At 40.9% G+C, this 26,028-nt stretch overlaps 3 protein-coding genes and 1 long non-coding RNA gene across 6 annotated transcripts in view; 2 read left to right on the plus strand and 2 right to left on the minus strand.

The window, feature by feature from the left end:
• Positions 1-6,785: 6,785 nt before the first annotated feature.
• kek2 (kekkon 2) overlaps positions 6,786-26,028 on the plus strand; it is a 44,947-nt gene continuing 25,704 nt past the window's right edge. The window contains exons 1-2 of the mRNA NM_078827.3: positions 6,786-7,951; positions 15,597-15,642. The gene's annotated coding sequence lies outside the window, so the exon portion shown is untranslated. The remainder of the gene's footprint in view (positions 7,952-15,596; positions 15,643-26,028) is intronic.
• Mst33A lies at positions 10,282-11,682 on the minus strand. 3 transcript variants are annotated; one of them, NM_001259062.1, is made up of 3 exons: positions 11,537-11,682; positions 11,201-11,477; positions 10,282-11,119 (listed from the first exon to the last, which is right to left on the minus strand). In NM_001259062.1, exons 2-3 carry the CDS (start codon positions 11,450-11,452, stop codon positions 10,373-10,375), a joined length of 999 nt encoding a protein of 332 aa, NP_001245991.1. In that variant the 5' UTR covers positions 11,453-11,477; positions 11,537-11,682; the 3' UTR covers positions 10,282-10,372. The 3 variants fall into 3 exon arrangements, with proteins under 3 accessions (NP_001245991.1, NP_602306.1, NP_477465.1); NM_134430.2 differs by having other exon boundaries at positions 10,282-11,463; NM_058117.3 differs by having other exon boundaries at positions 10,282-11,477.
• Positions 13,425-14,030, plus strand: lncRNA:CR44496 (long non-coding RNA:CR44496). The gene has a single exon (NR_124201.1). It is a non-coding gene; the product is annotated as a long non-coding RNA:CR44496 (long non-coding RNA).
• Acp33A (Accessory gland-specific peptide 33A) lies at positions 16,188-16,527 on the minus strand. Its single transcript, NM_078826.4, has one exon. It carries the CDS (start codon positions 16,515-16,517, stop codon positions 16,374-16,376), a length of 144 nt encoding a protein of 47 aa, NP_523550.3. The 5' UTR covers positions 16,518-16,527; the 3' UTR covers positions 16,188-16,373.

Genomic DNA, 26,028 nt, shown 5'->3' on the forward strand with positions numbered 1-26,028 from the left:
CTTGTTGTTGACACATAAACAAGGCGAAGACATCAATAATAAAGGCTATTTGGCCGCAAATAAAGGCCAGAGATGAAGTCATTGAACCGATGACGACGCAACTTCCTAGTCAAACAAAGGCGAAAGGAGCCCGCGCATGCGGATTAATAATAATAATAATAATAAATATTAAATGCCATTACAGCTGCTTGGGATTTATCTCAATGAAATTATCTAAACGACGTAATCTGGTATTCAATTGCGTGTCCGCAGACCGAATAAAGATGCTCCACCCGGACGAACTAATCCGAGTCCGAGAAAAGAATCCCGGAAAGTATTCTGGAGTTCACGTGGAGCGTTGAGCAGAGCACAAACTGTTTAGAAAAGCTTTATTTATGCGCAGACATAAATTTAATGCTAACAAGCAGCCAGAACAGACGCGCCACGCCCGCCAAAGGTGCAAGTGAAATTTATTTGGCTGATTTTCCCTCCGTCGCACTTGACGAAACAGCGCAAAATAGTTGCACTTGCTGCGAAAGCTGCTGATGCTGCTGCATCTGCAAGATGCGTCGGGGGTATAAAATTAAATTTCAACTTTTAACGAATATTTACGTGTTGCCAGATAAAAGTGGCATAAAAACTTTTCCGCAAAGTGCGAAATAGTTGCCCCAAAGAATGGCCCCGGCCCTTAACAACTCAACCCTCGACCCGGCGAAAAAAATGCAAGTGTTAAGTGTGAATTATGGTGCAGCATGTGGAATGCATGGAAGGTGCTTAAAGAACAATGCAATCCATTTCGATGGTGCACACGTAGCCCAACGAAACAATTCCGGGGATCCTTAAGAATCGATTAAGAGCCTCGAGATGCGGAGTAGTGCAAAAAGGCATAAAGTAGCTGCCCACTTAAGTACACCTATCAACTATATCACATTCGCTGTGGATGGCCATTTTCTGCAATAAATTGTGAATAGAAAACATTTAATTTCCGTGCTCTAAAAAATTTAATTCGCCTATAGTGTAAACTACCTAAAAAAATAAGTATCAAACAAAATAACTTGCACTCTAATAATATACATTTGACATTGCATTGTACATATTATTATTTTATGTATATTATTTATTATTATCATCAGTTATTTTACATACCCGAAATGCGAAATTGTCGGAGCATAAAGTATAATTTTTATGCATGCTTAGTTCAACTTAATAAACACACATTAGTTCAGCTTACTCAAAGCTGTAAAGTGCAGTTCGCAATAACACTACAAAATGTAATTTAAATTCTCTTTATATTTCCCCCAGATGCGAGCAGTAGTTTTGTTTTAATTGTTTGTAAGCGAAATATTTCGAATATTATATTTTCTGTCAAAGGGTTTTGAGTCGCACCCAGTCTCATAGACGATGCAAATAAATTTCGAATTAGTGACAAATTGTTTCCCAAGACAACTGAAATTACGCAACTAAAGGGGGGAATGTACAGGAGTGGGATTCCCCCAATCACATATGTATGCACTTACGTGAGTCCTTAGAAATGAGGTCCTTGTATGTATGTATTGGTTGGGAATGGCCAGGACTACAAAATATCACTGTTGAATTTTTCAATTTTCTTGGCAACCAGCAAAAATGCAATTCGTTTTGCATACACACACACAGACTGAAGTGCCGATGCAGATGCAAGATACAAAATACATGAAACCATTGTAGAGTGCAAGGCAATTAACCTTGCTGTCTTTTTGGCAGTTGTGGCACACTTGTGAACATCTTCAGATTATATCTCCGCACGAGTGTGTGTGTGTGTGTGTGTGCCTAATACTTGGATCCGCATCAGTGAGTCGTTGAGGTTGCTCGGCCACTTCAGGTGCTGTAAGTTTTTAACCAACTCAAAGTCTCAATGGGCCGCAATTAGCTCGAGCTCCCTGCATTTAACTTAGCTATTTAGCCCGACATTTATTCTTTTCGGCTGGAGGACTGCTAATTGCGCTCTTCAGCTTCCGTTTCGAGTTGCTGCACTAGCTCAAGTCTGGCTGGCTGAAGTCCCAAATGCATGCTCATCTCGAGTCTTCTTCTAAATGATTCACTTTATGACCTGCACGGTGCTCAAAAGTGGGCAAATTGCAATTGCCTTTGCAATGCGACTGCCTCTTTAATTGCCCGAATTTCCACATTAAATTGAGTTATAGCACCACCACCTTGCCCCCGCCATCAAAAACTTGGCCCAAAAACAGGGGGCTGCATTGACATTTCCATTACCATCCAGAACCCGTGCATTTGTTATGCAATCCGTGCCAAAACAGAACCGGCGGAGCGAACATTTTTCCCATTTGGCAGGCAGAGCAGCCAGACAAATCCCAGCCTGACAACGCAGCGCATTTTAAGTATTAATTTGAGCAAATCTTCGATAAGCCAAAGCGAACGACTAAGGAATGCTCTAAACGAAAAGGGATGCCATTGAAATTCATGTTAATGTTGTTGAAAAACCGATAAATTCAGATATATACCTATATTCGCAATATCAGATTAATAGACATTTTTTGAAAAACCATCAAATATTAATAGTTATTCTTTACCATCTAACAAATGTTCAAAATAAAAATCAAATTTGAAATACTTTAAAGAATGTATTGTTATTGTTTTACTTTTCCCATAAGACTGTCATATCTAGTTACCTTTTATAGAAATAAGTCATGGAGATTACTAAGGAATGAGGGATGCTTAGAGATATGGAAACCCTATGTTGCAATATCCCAAGTAACCCTTAACACCTGCCCATCGGAGGTGCTAACCCTTCAACTGGGAAATTGTTATGGCCACCGATTGATAGCATTTTTATATCCCTGTAGGGTACATACAAAGTTTCGGTAATAGAAATTGGCCCACTGGTGCCGGGGAATCGAAACAAAAGCTGAAAATACCGACTGGGAAAGGCACAAAACGAGCCAACTGCATCACTAGGCTTTGGGCCATGGCTCCATGCCAATAGCCATTCTCATAAATGTGTGTCTGTCTCAGTACTCAGCCTGTTTCAGCTGTATATGTGTTCGAGTACTGCCCCCTTTCGAAATGCAAAAAAAAAGTAGTGAGCAAAAATGTAGATTTCCAGGAAATTGTGGGGCGTAAAATATTTTGCACAAAAGTTGTACAACAATAGCATTAACAAGGCGAACAGAAGTGAAACAGAAAAGCTGGAGCGTGTTGGCAAATATTTGAACAAATATTTGGAGTGCATCGAACGCTCGAATGCGTCGAAAACAATCGCCAACTATTTCCCATATCCGTTTCCCTGTCTGTTTATTTTTTATTTTATAATTTTTTCAATTTACTCCGCTCTATTTTAGAGGTATGCCAACACTTTTCATTAGCTTTAAGGTCAACTATTTGGAGTCTTAACTAGAGGAGGTCATAATTACAGACCGCCGTCCAACTTGATGGCCCACAACGCCCACAAAGGTCGGCGGTACTTGGCTGAAACTCAAAGGAGCTGTCGGCTTTGTCAACTTCCTTGACAGTGCGGCCACGTGCGACACGCTCTAGGCGGAAATTAAAATTCTGGCTACGTTTCAAAGGCAACGGCAACAAAAGCAAAGACAAAGGCAGAGAGCAAAGGGCATCTAATAAACTTTCGCGCTCAGGCTATGAATTTTCGTAAGCCAAGTTGCCTTCTCGATTCCTCGAGTCCTCCATTTTCCACCAACATTGAGGCACGCGCTCATCGGTCTAGACACAAATCAAAGAACTACGTCTCGCACACCAATCAATGTTCGTCCTTCGCCGAGTGAGTACTGTAGAAAGCTCGTAGGACTGCCTCAAAATTGCATGGCCAAACTTTGAGGCTTGTATTAACGGGTTGTTATGTCATCTAATATAGTGTTATCATTTTTAGATTTAAGTCTATAATCATATATTCAATATGTCGCTAAAACTTTGAGTACCTGGATCTAGATTTGTGGGAATACAATAATACTACCGTCGCTAGTTGGACCCACTTCTGTGTAGTTTGGGAATCAGTCGCTTCTTCTTAATCTTCTAAAACTATACGAAACGTTTATCAATGGACTTGTTTAGCTGATGAAAAGTATCAGGTTACTGTAGTGCTTACAAAATAAGTAAAGCTAATCGGAAATGACTTCTCAAACGGCTATATCCATTTGTTGAAGTGCAAACTCTAGAAGGGATTGCTTTGCATGCAGCTGCTGCCACTTCTACAATTAAGCCAATGAAAGTTCGTTTATTGACCGAACCTGAGCTGGGGACAATTGTAACAGTTTATCCAAGTAAATAAACGGCTAAGAGCGGGTTAATGAACGGCCAACAGCGAGGGGTAAATGCAATTCAGTTCGCAGTTGGATTATTTATTTGCTCTTTGCCGGGTATTTAATGGAATAATATTGTTAAAAAGCTGCCGGCAAAAGAGCTTTGAAATATTTAATTAATTTTTAAAGCTGTACATTTAAGTTAGATGGTTTACGAAAAAAGAGAAAAAAAATAACTTTTTTGAACTTTTGATGATGATCTTTTTACTTATCAGGGAACAACTTGTTTTTAAATTTAATGATACTTAAAAACCCCGATAGCCCCGACTTTATAAATGAATTTAAAGAAATATCGTTCGATTTATTAAGGTGATTCACATAAGGATAACTTACTTCCACTTTCGGCGTTGACAGTGCAAGTAACGCATTTCACTACCCCTATCCTTTCGTCCTTCGTTCTATCTGTAAAACAAAGGAGCTTTTAACATGTCGGCCTGCCAAAGAGCAAATGTGTGGGTAAGTATGTGCGGGTGATTCGAAGTAACCTTTGGCCGATTAAACATAAATCCCTATAAAGCAACAAAGTAAAAATTGCCAACGAGCCAAGTAAAAACTTTGGCAAAGTGCTCAACATCTTGGAGCTTCGCTGCTTCCGCGCTTTCCACGCTCGATGGCAAGGACGTTCAGCTGGCTGTTGGGTGGCGATGATGGGTGACGATGGTGGGTGTCGGCAGGGCGGAGGCCTTTGAAGCCCTGTTAATGCAAAGACGGCGGGGCCAAAGGGGCGCCTGAGTAATTTATATGCCAGGCACAAGATCATCGCTGTTAGGGCATTAAAAACTTAAATAGTTTTAATGCGACACAAACTATGCGCGAGTGGAGCCGAGAACACGGCGAACAAGCCGCACCACTCCGCGCCCAAGGTGCGTATACTTAACGCAGCCTTAATTATTGTACTTCCCGACAAAGGAGAATTTTCGCGGAGGAGGACAAAGATTGTAAGCCAACATTCATAATGTGCAATGGCTCGTTTACTCGGCAAGACGACAATCTTGTCTCCTTGATGCCGGGCCAATGTAAATTTAAATAAAAATGCAGATGAAATCGGAGATACAAACTTAGCTACAAGCTGCCTACGGAATTGATTTGAATGACCAAGGAGGAGCACGCAAAGCAGAGAAAGCCCCGAAGAATAACAATAAACATTTCTATCTGCTTCATTGGTTATTTACTCATTTCGATAGAAGGAGAGGCATCAAACAAGAAAAACAGCGTAAAACGAAAAATTCCCATCTCTGGTTTTATTTCTATTTTTTTTCCAGTTTTGAAATCGCGAAAAGGACTTCGCTTGATGGCATCGAAACTAAAGCAGCCAAATAAGCAACCGCAGGGCAGGGTCTGCTGATTTTCTTCTGTTTTTTCCTTTTTCATACATATATATATATATTTTGTCGAAGACAGAAGCTGCTTATAAAGCAATATACAATTCGGGCAGCCAGGCAACAACAATCGAACCGAATCGATATTTTTCGCTGCTGGCTTTCGCCAACCGCCCACTTCTATATTTTACCCCAAGACTTCTTCTTGGCTTCGGTTCTGGCCAAAATGGATTTTCGGCACCTCCGCAGGGACCCGCTTCGCTCGGTGTCACGGGTATTTGGGCGGGGCTGTGTGTGGGCGGTGGGGAAATGCACTGGCAACTGAAGCCTCCGATTCCGGCCACATATCCCGCCGGCTGAGGACTTCAGCTTGGGAGTTTTCACGCCAGAGTCCGTGGTGAAGTTTTTCCACCCGCTCGGTCAGTCAGCTGCTAGTGTTGAGGTTGGCTTTTCAGGCTGTGCGCTTTGAATTTCCAGAGTGGCGCCGACTCCCTTAACGAGTGCTCTGTTATAACAACTGTGATACTAGGAGAGCATCCCATAGGGGGAAATTATCTGGGAACAGTTTGTATGATTGCTCTTATACTGAAAAGGGCCGGATATAAAATAGAACGGAATAGTGTTCACCAAGAAAGCGGGCAAGGAGATCACAAACAATAACAATAATAAAGATTTATAACTTAAAAATGTTGCCCAGGCATGTATATGTTTAAACAACATATTTTATTTAAATATATTTTATTATTGCATTTTCTTTAATCTCTTCATAACTACTGTATTCTGGTTGCTTCCGTTCAATACGAATATTTCCATTTTATATGTTATATCTATTTTATATGAATTTCTGAATTGTAGGTAAATTTTTATCAAGTTGTATTTAGTATTTATGTTACTTAAGTTGTCATATCAATTGTTAATAGTATGCAATTGACAAGTCCCGTTGATTTGGTTTTTAATAGGCATATAAATCACATTGAAAATATAAATAAGGTAGCTGAGAGACCGGTGAAAGTGGTGGGCGACTTTCCCTTGCGGCTCTTTCTCTTCTACACAATCTCTCGCTCTCTCGGGAGAGAGCGTGTATAACAGTTTGTTTGCCGAGTGAAAAACGAGGCACGAGGACGCTGCCGAGAGAGGAGGCCGAACTCCGCTTGGTTTCCACTTGGCGGAGGCGTCTGCCTGCCTGGAAATCCGTCGAGCGTTGCGGGCGCAGCAGTTGAAAAGCGTACGCCGTGAGCGACAGACACGCCGCAGTCGATCCGTTCGAGTCCGTTCCGCTCCGTTATTTTCGCTCCGAACCGGACGGATCCGTAAACCCGCCCGTGGAGCACTCCGCCGGAATTAGAGCTGCCAAGAGCCAAAGGTCCTGACCAGGTGGTCAACTAATCCGTAGTTAACTCAACTAAACCCGCAGTTAGCTCCTTGGTGCCTGGGTTTCCCTGTTTCTGTGCGTGTGTGTGTGTGTCTGTGTACAGTGGCAAGTGGAAAGAGGCAAGAGTTTGGGAGGGGGCAGCAGTACGTGTCGCCATAAGAATTTTCCGAGTGCGCCGGGTAACGCGAGACGGGAAATTCGGAAAACAACCTGAAATCCATTTGCCGCAATTTGAGAAGCCAGCGACAACAACATGTGTAAACGCTAACGAGCGCGAAAACGCGAACATTTTGATTGATTTTTGATTGACATGCCACTCAGCGCATGCCACCCACCTCGAAAAGTGACAAGAGAAAAATAACAGAGGGGGCAAAGATAAAATAAAACAAACAACAAACTTGAGGAGCACTCGCTGCAACATGTATTCACTACAAAATCAAACAAAATATTGAAACGTTGTAAGCGATTTCGGGTCTAAAAAATAATTGCCTCAAGGGCTGTCAGCGAAAGTGCCAGCGCAAACAGCAAAAAATACATATATATATTCCACAAACAAAATGCAATCAAATCAAGGCCCATAAAAACCGAACAAGGAAAAACCAAGTTGGGCAAAAAATCAAACAAAGTAATAATAAAAATCCACAGCATCAGGCGGCTAATCAACTGCCATATACATATAAAAAAAAAACGCTGAGTTTGGCAACTGTTTTTCTGGCTTCTCGGTTGGATTTCCTACTCCTTTGCTGTGTCAGTGTAGTGGTGTATTTTATTTGTATATGTATGTTTCATGTATATTTGTGCCTGGCTATGAAAAAAGGATAAAATATGCCGACATTGATTTTCTCCTGCGACAACAACAGCACCACCACCGTCAACATCATCGGCTAAACAACAAAAGCAACATCCTTAATAAGAATCGAGGCGAAAAAGTTGCAGGATTCGACGAGGGCAAAGTTTTTCGGACATTTTCGGTATGTTGTTTCTAATTTCTGCACTGTTTTAGTTATTCCGCTTGTTGTACATATAACTCAACAATATTGCTGTCAAAGTTCTGACAGTTTGAACTTTTTATATGCTCGAACTCCTCCTCATCTTAACCCGCATTACGATTTTGGGGTCGAAGGAGCCAAATTCGATATTTGTTATGCGCAAAGTTGCTTGTATAATTCAGTTAAATGCTTGTAAATAAACAAAAGTGTTCGATTTAAAAGAGTTGGCCACGAGAAGTTGGGCATTGTGAGGATTGGCTTCATTGGGGGATTGGCAATGAAGTTCACCAGGAGTTTGGACTTATAAAAGAGTTCCAACAACTTTGGACAGGAGCTCCAAATAATTGAATGGCCAGTATTTGTTTGCAGATACAACCCTTTTGGGAAGTAACCTTCGGCTCTTGTCATTAATTTGTTCAACATTCAATTAAGCTCGTGTAAATTACGGTTGTCAAATGGCTTGCGAACCAGATAAAGCCCCTTTGATAAGGTCATTTAATTACCAAACACACAAAGTACCCTGAAGAAAAACTTGCTGATATTTATTTGAAATGTTTGTGCTGTGGCTTTGGTAAATTTCAAAAAAAGGAAAGGTGCACGAACCACAACAAAGGAACTCGCCATGCCCCCATTTCTAACCTCCCCATCTGCTCGAAATTGGAACCTTTTTTGTGGCAATCGGGGGGTTAAACTGCAAGTATTTCGAAGCAAGTATTTTCGAAAGACGTGTGTTTGTCTCGAAATGAAATGGAATCGAGCAAATGCCGAAGGCAGTGCCTTTTCAACGCTGACGGCGTGCAAATGAGAAAATTCATTATTTAACATTAATTAGGGCTTATTATGCACATTATCAACACAGTGAAGCGAACACGCACACACGTATGCTAACCGCATTAAATGTCAGTCAAAGACTCGACTAAGTAAACACAAGCGTATGTAACTTTACTGTGTGTGTGATTCTGTGGACAACTATCAACCACACCAAGCCACACACACACACACAAATACAGGCTCACGGGCTCACAGCACAGGTGAAAGTTTTACTTTCCACTGAGCCCCCCACACCGAAACCCCCAAAAGGAAAGTCAGGTTCATAACTCAACGCCCATCAGTGGAAAGTGGAGGGGGATGCGCGGTGGGGGTGGCCAGCAAGGAGCAAACAGGAAGCGAAGCGGCAACGAAAAAATACAGGCAACTTATGGAAAATTTCCTGGCTTCAGCTAGACTAAATGCTACCCAGCTATTCCACTTTCCAGTAAAAGTAAAATTAAATTAAACTGTGCGTTTGAGGGAAAATGGTCTTATTTAAAATGTTTTTATTTTAATTGTTTTCATTTTAAATTTTTATATAAATCTGTTCAAATATTTTAAAAATTCTAAACCAATTTGTGCGCCCAAGTTTTTGTGCATCTATAAACTCCACTGCACGCTGACTTCCTGGCCCAATATGCCCAACACGATAGCTTTCACCATCCGCTGGGCGGAAGGTAGGGGGGGAGTGTAAATTATTCAGTAAATTGTTAAGTAAATAACACGAAGGGCGCACGTTAAAAAGCAACCGAAAGACAACAATAACAGCAGCCAGAACACAACAACGTGCACAGACATCAACACCGTCCAACTCCGACCCAACCTTGTCCTTGCGTCTAGGGCCGCCGTGGAAATTTACCTCTCATATATGGATATGGCGGTGGTGATAATGTTGGTGATTCCGGGTCTGATGATAATGATGATGATGATGTTCAGCAACTGAAGCCAAGGCGAATGATGACACGCCGAACAGTTCACGGCTCAGCGGAATTGCCGGCAGCAAATGTACAATAAAATAAACACCAAATGTGGAAAGCTAGCCCCGGGCTCTTCGAACGAAACGGAACGAAAACAAAGCCGGAAACGGAAGCAGCTATGAGAGTTCAGGGGGCTGGAACGACTCTGAACGCACTCTGAACCGAGTAAACAATGGCGAGAAATTTGTTAGCCCAGGAGCAGGAACCAATGCAGGAAAGTCGAGTGTAGACAAAGGCCCCATCGACTCATCTCGGTGTCCGTCCAGTCCACCCACAAATCGGCGATGATTGTGGCGGGTTGAGAGGAGATGGCAGTGGCAGAGCTACAAGTTGCACAAACAGATGAATAATTCCGTATAGGGAGAATTAAAACTTCAACCCGTTTCGACTGACTTAAGAAATACATTTAGGACAAATGCCACACCAAGCTTAGTGAAATTCGTGAAAAAAACTGAATCAAAATCAATTTAAGGGATTTCACGATTTGCGGTTTTGTAAACCGTAATAAAAATAACTTTCGAATTTCCTTCGCCTTTGACCTTGGTGTTTAATTGCGTGCTTACAATGCTTTTTATAGTTATGCAAATGTTTTGTACAATATTTGTAAAAGAAATAGTTATTTAAATATACTCTTGACTGTTCCAAGTGCTTTAGCAATGTATCCAAATTTGAACCAGGAGCCGTTTGCCTCCTCTAGGGAATTTGTACTTCCATTCCAAACTTCTAGCTGGCCATCTCGCTGAATATTGAAATTAGTTTCCGAAAAATCACTTTCTGAAATCTGGGTGAACTGTGAGGTTTTACGCTTCTTTTCGCGCTTGGGAGCGTCAACTCTGGATACTTTGGTGTTCTGGCGCCTTGGTCTGCTCACATTCCGATAGAGATCCCTTTCGGCAGGAGTCATTTTACGCCATAATGAGGCCTTTTCCACAATCATCAGACCGGGATTGGCTTGACCGGTTTTTCGCAGAAAGTTTTTGTAAGCCGAACCACTATAAATTATATTCTTTTTGCCAGCATTTTTGGCTGATTTTCTGGGAGTCACCAGAACTCGTGGTTTTGGTTTTAAACGCTTAATTGTCTTACGTATTTTTGGGGACGAGATCTTCTTCGCATACTTTTCAGATTTCATGGACGTACTGGCTTCATTAAATGCATTCTGTATTTTGGTTGTAATTGGATATACCGGATGCAGTGTAGCTGCATTTAAAATTTCGTCACGATTATGCACTTGATCACATAATTTTAGAACGTAGTTTTCAGGAGTATATTCTTGTTTTTGCTCAGCTGTCAGTTTATCCCACTCGACGATGGCCTGCTGAATACTTTCTCGGGGTACGGAACCATGAGCTATGGAGAAATCCTGGAGAAAGTTCACAAACGGTTTATTTCTCACCGACACTGATGCAATAGACATATCGCTGATTTCAGAATTAAGCTCTACCTTGCCATGTGCGTTGCTATTACTTGCCACAATATTTATTTCCGGTGTGGAATGGCCCTCGGCTAACGCACTGTAAAGCGATGAATTTGAATACCGCACCATTCGGGGTTTTTCAATAACATGAATATTTGTATTATTTCCCGAGTCCAACAACTGTTCAGTTCCTTGCATTATAATTTTCGAAAGTGTGCTCGTTACTTTTACATTTGTATTCGATTTTTTCGGTAAACGGCGTTTTGAAACGGGCGCCATTTTGAGGTTGCCTGAAGGAGGTTGCCTATAGAATGAAAAATGAAAAAAAAAAACAAATAGAAGTCGACAAATAAGGGTACATACTCTTGATTATCTATGCATTTAGTTTACTAGGTCCTATGTTAAATATGCTATCCAAGTGTTATATTTTCCTTGCAACAGCTGTGTTTAAAAAGTAAAAAATTTCGAAATACTTATTTACGTGAGCCTAGAAAGTGTGTGCTGTGTTCTATACTGATAGACTAATGGAGAAACGTAAACGCAGGGGCAACTGTGATCTCAGCCTGCTTCTTACAAATTTTAAACCGAATGAAAATACATCTTTTTGTGGTAAGTTTGCTGCTATAAATATTAAAGATTTATTTGCCGCACATCGAATAGAAGCACACAGAACCGTTTGGATCCATTCTGCACCCGCAGAGCTCCTCCAGATCTGGGCCAAAATCTGCGCCGCAGAGTGCTCAGACGCAAATGACATGCAAAATAAGCAGGACCAGAACCAGTGGAACCATTGAAACCATTGGAACCATGAGCAGGAGCAGGAGCAGGAGCAGCCGGGCCACTTACTGAGCCCCAGACATCCAGCAGATAGGGTTTATTAGGGCACCGAGACGGCATCCGTAATTTATGCGGGTTTCGAGTAAAAATGTTTGCATAAACTTTATGCAAAAATATGCTCTGGCCAACGCATGCTGGATTTCCATGGGTTGAGTGAGTGGTTCGCTTGGTGGCTGGGTAGTTGGCTATATGGGTGGCAAGGTCTCTGGGCAAAAAAACTCTTGGCCCAGGCACATTAACAGAAATTGATTTTCGATTTTTCCCCCACTCGCTCGTAGATTCTGCTCGGAAACAAAGTATGGAAAATGCTTTCTAGCTGAATTAGAAAATAAAGCAATTTGTTTTGCGCATTTTGTGTCGTTTCGGTTATCCTGCAAAAAGTTTGATTAGTTTGTTTTGCATTTGTTTTGGGCGTTGGGAGCGGATAATGTTATTAATGTTTCCTATAGAGTGCCCTGGAAGTTGATCGAACTCTGAGCACTGACCAAAAAAGGTTTGGCAACATAGTTGCCGAAAGTTTGGGTAAGGGTTTTAAAAAAAAAGTTTGCCATCATGTGTTTGCGGATTTTCCTCGAGAGTTGTTTTTTGTTTCACACTTTCAGGAACCGGTTTCAGTAAGCCTTTTCAGTCGAAACTTGTTTGTGGAAGCCAGGTTAGCTGGCCTCCACCTTATGACACTTTGCAGAAATGCACTTCGACCTCGCGTGGTTTGCTGAGGGTTCAAATGGAAGGGATTAAATGGTTAAATTGTACAAAAGGTTTCACAAAAAAAAACGTAATTATAAAATGTATTTTTTTATTAAAACAGCCGTTAACGGCCCTTAAATGCTTAAACTGATTGGTAACTGTACGAGAATTATCGCACCCTTGAGATAGGATTAATTATTAATTTATTCATTTTTAGTCTTACATGTACTTAAACATTTGTATGGGTCCATCTAACCCTTAAAAGTTCGGGCTAACTGAGAAATACATTGTAGAATAATTTAAGTTTAAGTAAAACATGTTTATACACTTCAAGTAAATAAAAATGGAAATATTATAGAAATATATGTTCCATTTCAAAATTTTTTTTTGTTATAAGAAAGGTTGAGCAATCAAAATTGATTGCCCCTCTCTGCAACAATGTGGGTCAAATCATTTTGGCAAGGTGCTAATTTGGTTTTTCACATCCCAAGATCAAAGAGAGCCTTCAAGTTTTGCCCACTTATTATAACAATCTCGATTTGCAGGCCCCCCACAGCCTTGACCACATTTCCCAGCCAAACTGACCGTGACCAGAAACAAATTGGCGTGCAAAGTGCTCGACAAATCAATTGCAATTACCCGGCAGTCTGCCATCGGGGAAATGGGGCCAACTTGTGCTGGCTGGGGGGGCGGCTGTTTGGGCCAAATGTAAAGCATTAAATAATTCCATTCGCTGCCTGTTATGCGCCGCAATGAGCCACGAGCTCAATCAGAAAGTTAGCCAAACAAATTGAAAACGAAAACACAAATGAGATACACTTTTGGCTGGGACTCGATGCTTTCGAACGACTTTGTTTCTGGCTTTGCATTTACTTTGCTTTTCCGCAGTCGAAAAGCGACAGGAACAACAGGATGGCGAAAAGTTGAAGGGAAAATCAGGCAACAATAATAACGGCAAGGGCTTACTTAATTTTCCCGCGGAGAGCGAAAGCAATTTCCGTTCGTTAAACCTACATTTCGAAATTAAATTTTTTACACTTGAGAAGCTCGCAGCTTCAAATATTTTCATTTTGCCTCAGACGCGGCGCAATTATGCGCCGTCAGTGGGGGTGAGTGGGTGTGCAAGGACCTGGCAACCCTGGCCAACTCGGAACAGGAACCAGGCAACCCCCGAACCCGGGCGTTAGACCCATTTCTGGAAACCTCCCTCGCTAGCCGGAAACAAGTGAGTTGTAATGCTCTCTAAGGTTGTGACGCCTTTAAAACTTTTGGCCCGAGTCAAGGGATGATGGAACTAAATTATCGACTACTTTATACCTATTGAGAATCATTTAAAATATATGATTTTGACAAAAAAATAATACGCATTGAAGTTCATTTTATTTAAAACGAAATAGCATTGGTTTAACAAAAGGCATAAGGCGCTTAATTATTACCTTATTACAGGGATTTGAATTTGAATGGGTACACAGTGAACTTTCATTTATTGTGACATATAAAGAAGGGTTGCCATTTTGAAACCCTTGAATGCGCATACCCGAAGAAAGCAACTCATTGGGTACTAAAAATAACCATCAGCAATGTTCAGAAAAGCTGAAAAATATACACGAAAATATTGCTCAAACAAATGCCGAGTCTGCCTACGCCCCCGCTACGTAGCGACCTTTGACCCCCAACATCCGCCCACTCATTACGTCTGTCGGCGCAAGGAGCGCGGAATAAAAAGTTTCGACTCTGTTTGCTGCGGTTACCCCTCGTGGTCTGCGGGAGAAGATTCGGCCGGGGGTTGGCATGGATGGGCAAACAAAAAATGTTGCCGAGTATTAAATATCTATTGAAAGTGTGGAGGAGTGCCTGAATTGGGGCTCGACCTAAAGGAAATGAAAATATTATGCTTGCTTTTCATTATGTTTTTCATCGCTGGCTCAACAACTTCGGTGGCAGCTTAATTGAGGCATTATTTGTGTCATCGATTTTGGCTGAGCCTAACCTTAAAAATATGCTTTCGTTATCTGATCACACAAGCTGCCCCGATCCCATCTAATTTATATTATCTGTTTAATTTATATGGCACACGAAATTGCAAAACAACAACCCTTCCATCGCTCTTGTTTGGGTCCGAAAAAAAAGGCAAAGTGCTGGGCGAAAATTGGTATAAAGAAAAGGGACCCAAGGACCGTCAATAAAATCTGTTTTATTTGCATGCCCCTGGCGAGGACATGGACGTGGCTTTCTTTTTGCTTACTCAAGAGGGGCCTCGGGCTAATAAACGGACAATCAGAATTCGAATAAACTGGAACTGCAATTTGAGCGGAGAGGAAACGGAATTAAAATGAAAGTTTACTGCTCTTTTTTATTGGATTGCAGTGCGAGTTTGTTTTTTGTTATTTGCAGCAAGGCAAAGGGTTAGCTGCAGGAAGTTCAAGTTGTAGTTATGAACTTGCCGATGAGGTCAAAGGTCCCGGGACAAGCCCCTGTTCCGTGCAGGAATGCACCAAGAAAAGTTGTGCGACGCGTCTGGCATACTACGGCGCCATTAAATAGAATATTTAATTTTATTGTCGCCCCCACAGCCTGATGGCATTGTCCTTTGTCACCAAAGATACATCGCACACACCCACAAAAGGGTCCAGTTGCTTTCGCAAAATGAAGCGGCTCGCATTTTTCGAGGCTTAGCTACAAATTTAAATTCCGAGCATGCTGCTCCGTAGGCTCCAAAGGCATCCAGCATCCAGCATCCAGTATCCAACACATATTTACATATTCTCCTTGCCCGTTTCACTTGCCAAATTTTTCACCCAAAGCCATTTTATATTAAAAAACGGTAGCAACAAAACAAAATGGAACGAAAAGTTTTATACATTTCTAATATGAAACCCTTTTGTGTTGTTTTTTTCAGGTTGCTTTGGCAGCACTAAGCCGCGGATGATTAAAACGATAAAAAGGTGGGTTCACAAAATTCCAGACAGCTTTAAAATATTATTTCTGGGATACTTTAATAGGTATTGCTGAATACCTGTTTGGCTTATAAATACTAAATTTACAATGCCCTAATTTTGATTCATTACATTAAATAGTATTTTGTACTGCATTTTTTATGTTAAATTAAATAAAATATGTAAATCAAAAGCGACGCTGTGGCTTTGAAGTAAGTTTTCAATTTGTTGTAATATTTATTTTTCTTTGTGCGTTTTTGCCACCGAGCTGTCATGTGCTGGCCCCATTATTTATTTATGATTATATTTATTTATTTATAAATGCTATGTGTACATATGGGCGATTCATCAAAAACGCATGCAATATTTCATTGGGTTTTAAAAACAATATTTATACGCTTGCGGGCCAAAAGTAAAACCGAGAGTTTTTGCTTGCTTGTTGAATTTGCTACTTTTTCTTTTCGAGGTTTGGCCTTTATTAACTGAACGGCATACAAATGGCCAGAAAAATCGCTAGTACTGGTCATGTAAAAGTAACACAAACAAACGGCACTCACAATAAAAACGAAAATGATTTATTGGAAGACTTGAAATGTTGCCATGTTAAGACCAGATATTTGTGGATATTTGTATTTATAAAAACAGAGTGCAGTTTTTGTTACAGCCTTGAGAAGTGCTGATATTTTGAACCACATTTCCACTTCCATATACAAGATCCTTCTTTGATTTCTATAGATGCTTTACATGCAACACGGATCCTTTGTGATCAAACATCTTGGATAAAGAACGCAGTCTGGAAGTACACTTTCAGTTGTGTGCTGACCCAGTCCAGCCAGAAACAGGATAATGGTGAAAAGAAATGGAACTCGCTTGGAAGGTAGCATCTTGTAGAATGAAAATCATGCAGAGAATAAACTTTTTACAAAGACTATATTTTATTTAATAGGAATAATTGCAATTTAAATGCAATAATTATGTTAAGCACTTACGTAACGTTTTATAATTTAGTTCGTTTCGCAGATTATAAACAGCTAGAAATTGTAACGAATAGGGTAACATTTTAAATAAAAATTTAACTAGACTGTTTTAGAATTGGTTGATCTTAAAAAGTTTCCTTAAGAGGCCTTGAAGTATTTGAATATGTACTCAACCAGTTTTCCTTGCTGTCCATTATTATACACCATACACTCAATTCTCGCCAGTTGTCTCCGAGTTATCTCATTAGATGTACTTGAGACTGTTGAGGTGGAAAATTCGGGGGGGAATGGCAACATTTTAATTTCTTTTTAATGCGGTACGAACTCATGGTCTTAGCTTCTCGCTTGGGGTAGGCCAAAAAAATTAATTATCGTTGGCAAACACGCTCAGCGCGGAAAAAAGGAGGATGGCAAAGTGGGCGGGAGCTGGGCGGAGAAATCATTGCAAGTGAATTGTAAGCCGCTGAGGCTTCGCGTTTTTCATTACATGAGCGTTGTTAAGCTAAAAATAAATTGCTTATTAAAAAGCCTTCTCGGCACATGTACAGCCAGGTGGGTAGTGTTTCGCGGATGGTGATGCGGTGGTGCAGAGAATGGAGCCACTCATTTACACTCGAGGGGACACCAAAGCGGCGAGATGTGGAGGAGCTGTTAGCAGTGACAATGCGAAATAGAGCGATGGAGGCAGACATCCAACTGGGTGTGAATGACAAAGCCGCCAGGAATCCAAGCCCACTCCCACACCGCCTGCTTTCTACATCTTTCTGCTCCCCTTTCTGCAAATTTCCCTGGCTTTCGACGCTAAGCGCGAGAAAGTCCTTGAAGCAATCGACTTAGTGCCTGGCTGTGGCGTTTGTACATATTTAGTTTGCATTTACATGGCACACAACAAGGACATTGGCATACAAACGCACTGGCAGAAAATGATGTTGCATAGCAGTTAATTTGATTTTCATGATATTTTTTCATGCAATACTGCGAGTAATGTGTACATAGTAAGGTGTTTCGTGATTAATCCTAGGTCGATCTTTCAGTGAACAATCTTGAATGTGTCATCCGTTTTTTCTTAGTGTCTGAGACTCCAGCTAGCACATTTAATTTTCTACACAGTGCACCATGTCCTGATAGATTAACTGGATATTGGAATGCCACTCCAGCCATGTACATATGTGCTTTGCTCGAAATGAGCGCTGTATAAATATGTCCTTGTCAGCGTCCGAGGTGGGGACCATTTGCCACTCCCACGTTATCTTTATCTGCACCATAACCCGGACAGCAGGCCTGATTGGATAGACCAGAGTTCGAAAGTCAAGGTATCCTTCCAGTCCGGTGCGGTTGTGTGCGTATCCTGTATCCTGCACGCTTCAATGAATTTTTGTCAACGTGATTCGCATTAGAATGTGTATTCAAATGAGCACATAATTTGTTTGTTTGCTTCCCAGCTACCCCAAGTCTGCGAGCATTAAGATATGTCTGCATGTGGGATTGGACTTCCTGAACACGAGGTGATCGACCTGGCCATGCCAACTAGTAGATAATTCGATAATAGCAATAGGATAATAGTTAGAAAATTCCAATTCCATGAAAGGAAATTCCAAGGGAACAACACTATTTACAAGTGCATGCAGATGAGCACAATTCCATTCACTTATTCGCTTACTTATATGTTTATAAAATTCGATTATTCCATAAGACCCGCTTTGCAATGGGTATCACTTTCCGGCATAAATATCGAAGCGTTCGGAGCCGGGTATTTGGCATTTTATGAGTGCAATTATGTGTGGCAGGGTGTGCGTGTGTGAAATAGAGACTCTCTGGGGCCAGGATATGGGTGTGGGAGCGGCGTTTATAAATTTCAAACAAATTACAAATAAATTGGAGTTGTCGTGGCAGCGCGCCATTGTCAACCCCAAAAGCAATCGTTGCCGAGCGGCCCCACTAGTAATTTAAAATATGCAAATTTCCCAGAGCTCTGTGCACCAAGCAACCCTCTGAGCCCAGACACACCCAGCACTTGGTGGAGTATTTATTGCGATTCGCATTGTCGTCGCCGAAATCCGTTTTAAAGACAATTTTCATTGAGGTTTCCCCAACTTTCTACACCCCAACAGCCCTTGACTCCACCTACCCGAAAAACCATAACATTTAATTTACTTAAGTTCACTAAGCCGCTTTGGGGCCAATCACTTTGACGAATATTGTGTCTGTTCCACATTTTAATTAAATGTATAAACCCATGTGCAGCTCGTATATGTGCATACATATACATACATACATATCTGTGTGGCGCGGCTTATCGTTTTGTCATTTCGTCCTGGTTTTGTTGGTGTCTTATGTTTGATTGATGGGCGTAGCTTTGTGCAACTTTTTGTGGCCAGCGAGTCAACGCGAATTGATTTAATGCGAAATGCATGGATGTACTCTCGTTTTGATGGACAATTGGCGGACACATTGGTTCCGTTGATTGCATATGGCCATAAATATAAATTCTTTAAACCGTGTATGATTGAGTTGCAGCTCAGCAGGCGAAATGTACATTCCTCCGGGCGAAGTAATTCATTGTGCTGATGAATGGCTGGCAATAAATAAGTTAAAATTGTTTATTGAAATACAGGATGTGAGTAAAATAAATATTTGAAATATCCCTACTCTTTAGCTTATTTGTATGGTTTTTTATTCTATTATTCTTGTACTTTTCTTGTTTTGAATTGAGTTCAGTGTACTGGGAATATTGGAAAAGTTGTAATGGTTCTGTTTTCCCTTTCAATTTCAAATTCAAAGCAAGCCGCAAAAAATGCATCAAATAAAAAAGCAACTAGATTCCAAATGAAAATCACAGAAACTAGGGCGAAATGGAAACTACAGAGAAATTCCACTTCGGCAACATATTTGTGGATGTTGAGCTATTTCGATATTGTTGCCTTTGAAATCGCGCAAACCAACTAATGTTTTGACTTTCAGTCAAAGAAGGGCAAACTATGCCATTGTTGAACAAAAAAAAAAAAAAAAAGTGGGTAATGTTTAGTTATTACTTCTATTCTTGAGCCAGCTCTATTTTCGCGCATTTGCTGCTTGTATAGAACAATAATAATAAATTGTGCGGCAATTCGGGAAACGGGCATTTGTCGCTTTGACTTTCCACTGTTGCCAAGCCACGCCCACTTGTCCCAAAGAGCCCCCAGTATCATGCCCTGTAAACTTTCACTATTTGTGTTTGTGTTTTTCGGGACCGGAAAGTTGTTCGCCTCTTTTGCATTGAATTTATTTGTTTGTTTTTGCGCCAAGGGGATTTGGGCAAATTATTTAAGCCTATTGAACCTGCCAGTTGCCTGGCTGTGGTAATTGCGTAACCAAATAATTGCTGGCTTCTTGATTTCCAGCCTAACTACTTAACCCTGGCTTTATTAAATTTACAATGGTACAACTTGTCGTATACTCGATGCCAAGGGTTCGGCTGAAGGGTGCAAGTGAAGTGAAGCCGTGTTATTAAACATTTTCTTGCGCAAATCGGCGCTTAAGTTCAGTTTGTGCTTGTCTTTTCGCCTTTCAGTCCGGATTCCTTGCCACCCTGCCTTTTTTGGCCTTCGGGCCCCTGCGTTGATAGACTTTTCTGACGATTGAGATTGAGGCGAACCAAGCGATGCAGAGAGCCCAACGGCAAAGGAAACTGGCGCCATTTTGTATTCCGCACACAGACACATACGCACAGAATACATACATACATATATACATATATCCCTATTTCAGTGGTGTGAGTGTGTGTGCCAAAGTGACGATAAAACATTTGCCTCGATTGCTTAAGTATGCCATATCAGGAAAGAGCTGCCAAAGCTCTGGAAATGAGGGAATTGGACTGAGGAGGTGGGGCTGAAGCTGGAGCGGCAGCTGGAGGAGAAGCTGATGAGCAGCTTGTTCCTGCACCCCAGCGAGTTGGGTATTATGATACCATTACGTAATTCTATGAGCGAACATGGAATCTTATATGCCATTAGAAAAATGGTGCAAACTCAATTATTGATGTGCCTCGTTGGCAAATCATATGCGTGCTAGCGTCTCGGTTTTCAAGTACCAAAAAGGGTTTTTTCTTTCTCAAATATCAATTTTCGATTTAGTTTAATGGATTTTCTGCCTGACATTTTCAATGTGTCTTCGTGAGCTGTCGCCAATAATATGCAATCAGGTACACTTTAATAAAAATAGGCTTTAGTGAACGATATATATACATATAAGACATATAATGAAATATCTGTAAACTAAGTCTACTTTTATTTAATATAAGTAAGCCGCTTGTGTACATAATCTAAAAAAGTTATAAGTATTAATACATAAGTAATTTTGGTATATTAATATTCCCAAATACAACCCTTGTAAGAAGTTTTCCGCTGGAACATTTACAGTTTTTCCAAGTGCTCTTCAAGTTAACGACTAAACGTTAGTTGGGTGTCGAAAAGCGAAGGAAGCTGCTCTGGGCTCTGTTAATTTAAGTAAAAAGCATTTTGCCTGATGTGTTTATTTGCCACGCCTACCGAAGGACCCCCCTCCGGCAACGCCCCCTTCGCACATACACACACACAGAGACATGCGGAACGTTATCCTGGTGCTCCAATATTACTGATAATTTAGTTGGTCTCTTGTCCTGGCAGCGTACATTTATTGTTTGCCATGTAGCAATGGCTTTATATAGAGGAGCTAAGCGAGTGTCCTTGTATGGGTTAGCCCAGCATCTGTGTGTGAGTCTGCGAATGTGTTAGTTCATTTTTGGCCTTTTGCCAGGCCCGACACATTGGCGTCCTTTTATGCGAAAATGAGTTGAGGCAATGTGTTGGGTTTGCTATTTTTCGCATGTCTTTTTTCGTTTTTCTCATATCATTATGAAACGCTTGAATGGGTTTTTATATGCAGTGGTGTGCGTGTGCCTGTCTATGTATTGTCTGAGAGTGTATATAATGGGGCTAATATATTTCGCTATTGATTTAGAGCGGCGATAACTTAAATATTTAATAGATTTTATCGGGAATTTAATGCTGCACTGGCGGATGTGGTGATCAGCATCGTTCCCCAATCGGAATATTCAAGTGCTTCCAATCGCTTATAAGGGATCCCTTAATATAATTAGGGAAATTTTTTCGAAAGAAAATGTTCTTTTTAAATTTTAATTTCCTTATTTCGACTTTTGTTTCTATTACCAACTAAGCTGTAGTAGAATGTATTTTAATTTAGTCCTGGCGCGTCCATGTAAAACAACGTTTTATCGACGTTTTTGGGTATTTTCCAATTTGGCTTAATTCCAAAAGTGCACAGACATAGCCCAATACACACACACGTATGTATATATGCTCGGGTTTGTTCAGCAATTATGTAAATGTCCCGGGCAGACATGCTAATACATTTTTCGGTAAATAATACATTTTCGCGGCAGCTTTTAATGCCGCCAAATAAAAACAGCAGCACAGCAAACACACGCCAAAACATAAAAAAATAAATAAATACGGGAAAAGTGCACCAACATTTTTCGGCCAACATAAATTATGCCAAAGCATGAGCCGGCAACAACAATCGGCAGACAACCGAAACCGGCAGCAACAGCAACTGAGGCAGAGCCGCAACATCATTGTTGTTGACCTACAAAACGGCAGCGGGCGAATTTCCATTTTCCCGACCAACTTTTACGGCGCAAGTCCGCGCAAATTGCGGCCAATTAATTAGCTGCAGTCGGTTCGCAATGTGCGCCCTGTAATTTAAGGTCTGCGCGACACTTTAAGTCTACAGAGGGTGCCTTCACACAGGTGTCGAGCAGCGCAGGACTGAAAGTCACCTGTCAACAAATTAAATAGCTACGCATAATACTAATAATTCAGCAAATCCACAATTGTTATTATACGGATTAAGGCATTAGTAGGTTGTGAAAATGGGGAAGGAGAATCAAGCGAATATTTATGGCAGTTTAAGTTTACTCAGAATTATCAAGAGTCTTCTCCCAATTCCCACTTAGCCAACTGTAATCCAACTAATCCGCAGATGCCAGCCCCACTCTTATGAACTTAACAAATATTGTTATTGCCACGAAAGACATTTAGTGCCCAGGCATCATTAGAATACTTGTGCCTTGTTAATAAGATTATGCTGACATATGCAGGCAATTCGAGGGGGAAAGCCAGGTGAAAATGGCTGAAAAGTGTGTTGGTAGCACAGCTGGCAAGCTGTGTTTGCACCACCGCAAAAGCCAGGGAGCCAAAAAACCCACCTACCCCCCAACCATCCAATTCCGACCCGGGGGTTACCTGACATTTAATCAAGGCACAGCGCAAAGGTAAACAAATGGAAATAAGCGAAACTTCCTGTTGCTGTCACCGGGTTTTGTTGCTGCCGCTGCCTGTTTGCTGCCTTTCTGCGCATACGAAACGGAAATACAATCAAAATTGTGTAATGATCAGCTGGCAGCAGGAAATGGTGAATGGTTTGGGGTTCCAGGGCGTTTTGGGGCTCTTCTTGGTGGATCCAGTGGAGTGGGGAGAGGGTGGGTTAAGGGGCTCGCAAAACACGTGCCAGATTGTGGTGAGGGTTTTTAGTTTGTTTTTTTTTTTTTCCTTTCTGCACCCCAAAGCCCCTCGAAATGGGTTGATTTTCAGACTTTGATGCCAGGCTTTGAGGTTTGGCTGAGTGCTGACAGATGTGATCGGTGGATATACATATTTGCGAAGCGCTAATGAATTTTGGCAGCCATCGAGTGATTAGCATTATGCCAATTAAATATTTAATGCTTCCATTTATTTGCCATGTTAATGCGCGCATTCGATATGCAAAGGGAGAACCGCGAACAAGAAACTCACATTTCGACTTATTGCCCCACTTGTAAATGCAAATGGGTTTTTCCTCGGAAAAGCCTCGCGGGCGACGTGGAAATGGCGGAGCTGCCAAGAAAGCGTGAAACGTTCGACGAGTGTCAGTTATAATTGATGTTTTGACAAGTCAATCGTCAGCTAATTGGAGCCGCATATGAGGCATGTACATATGAATTAGAGCTCGGAAATCAGGGAATCGAATCAAAGTTGTCAAGTGGTGACTGGCATTGATATGGAAAACTAATTAATAATTCAGAGCACAGGAAGGCAACGACGTTTCTTTAAAAAATCGAACAAAAACCCAAATAATTCCAAGAAAACTATAAAATATTAACAATGACTTCAAAAGCTTAATTAATTAAGGAATTTAAATAAGACTTTCTAATTCCACGAAACCCAAAAATGTCTTCAATATGTTTGGAAAGTCGTTGCCCTCGTCAAAAACTTAAAACTCAAGCTCAGTCGCCTTAATTTTACTTTGAGCCATGTGAATGAAAATTGTGTAAGTAGCATTACCTAAGTTTGTTTAAACTTTTTGGTAAAAAGGCAATTAATTAATAACAAAAAAGAATCAGAAAAGGTCTTTGACAATTTTAAATGGGGTTTCGATTCGTTTTATGTGTTAGATAGATACAAAATAAAGCACATTTGGTATATGTCAAGGTCCTATTAAATATCTGCAAAACGAAGCACGGATTATTTTAAACCATAGTCACAAAAAATCACTTGCTATTAGTGAACCCTCAGTCGAAACTATTCACACCTAATCTCCCAATTCCACTACTTTGATTCATGGAATATCCTGCCACACAGTTGACAAACAAACCCTTTCATAGCGATGGCAACGCCCACTTTATTTGCTACAAAACAATTTCCAAAGTCATATTTTATGCCATCAAAGGCATTTGTCATTTATGCACAAAATGTGTGGCAATTTGGGCAAACAGTTGCCAAAACAGAACTATGTAGTTTAGAGCGAGTATCTGACGAATGAACATGCTGTGGGGGCTGTTTGTCGTAAAAATGTAGGCAGAAAGGGTGAAAATATAATGGAGAATACGGATACAAGCTGAGGAATGGGGCCAATAAAATAAATACAAAAATATGTATGGAACGAGGATAGAAAGAAAATGGTTACGCAAAAAAGTTGACAGCACGAGCAATTTGAGTTCGGCTCTGGCCTGACTAACAAATTTTTTTCTCTTGCTTCTGGCTAATAGTAAAAAATATGCGCGATGGAGTTTCTGTGTGACAGCTCTCGAGATTGCCACGAATTTGTAAGCTTGGTCAGAAATATGTATATGTATCCATAGGGACATGTGCAGCCAGTCCAAAAAAAAAAAATAGAAATGAAGGGCAAACTAGCAAGCCAGCTATTTCATTGCAAAAGCCTTTCTGTTGCGATTCTCTCGCATACTCTTTAGGCCTAGAAAAGTTTTGTGGTTTTTAGATATTTCACAGATTTAACTTAATCAGACCTATCTTAATAGGAACCTTTTCATTACTTTTCTTAATATTTTACTGCTTCTTGAAAACTCAAACTAAGATTTTTATGAAGGGTATACAGATTTTGAGTTTTCTCTTTACTTACTTCCCTGGCTTTAAAGCCTCGTCAAAAAAGTTCACTTTCTAAATGTTGTTTTTCCACAATTTCATGTCGCTGGAGAAATGCCAGGCAACACACACAGACAAACACTCAGAGAAAGCCTCGCCCACGCACAGACATACAGCCGTGCACTTTGCGTTTATTGTAAGGCAATAAATTCGCTGGATAATAATTTCAGTCTGGCGTCATAGCAATGATAAACTGTAGATGATATATTATTGCGTTTTTAGTAGAATAAATAGCGACAAGTCCTCTGCCGACTTCGCAGCTCCCTCTCTTTTTGCGCTCTTGGCGGCAGAGTTGGTGGCAGGTTTTGGCGGCAGGATGCGCTGTTTACCACAAAATACAGGCCGGAACTCGGTCTAAGCCTTAGAGCATATAAATCTCATCGACCGACCATCCGCCGCCCACTCCAATGGCCCTGATCCAGCATAAAGCCCGTTCGAATGCAAAGTGTTGTCTCGTGTTTGCAGTCTTGTACCGCCCCCCATTTTAAAATGCCCCCGTTTTATGAGTTAGTGTGACGAGTGGCCATAAATTTGATGGCTAAGAACTGAGTGGCAGCGCATATATATGTGTGTATATTTATGCCGGCAATCCGGCTGAAATTTACAAGTATTTTGGGTGCTTATAAATTGGGTGGTTGAAAGGTTGCGGGAAACCCAAAGAGCGCAGAGCAAGGATTACGCAAGATATAAATCATGAAAGAAATCCGGCACAGAGGATATTTTCCAGGAAGCATTTAAAGCCGAGAACGAAAAGGATTGCCAATCGTGAAGTGAATTGGAGTGGATGAAAAAACTAAAACAAACAGTTGGATATATATATATATATAATAAAAGCACGCCAATACACAAGCTATCGAAAGACGCGCCAGGCTGACAACGAAATTTGCCGACTGTCAATGCCAGGCTTGCCAAGGAAAACCAAAATTAAATGAAATTTTTTTGCGTATATTGAATATGCACAT

This window comes from Drosophila melanogaster, chromosome 2L, assembly GCF_000001215.4.
Source record: "Drosophila melanogaster chromosome 2L".
Taxonomy (NCBI): domain Eukaryota; kingdom Metazoa; phylum Arthropoda; class Insecta; order Diptera; family Drosophilidae; genus Drosophila; species Drosophila melanogaster.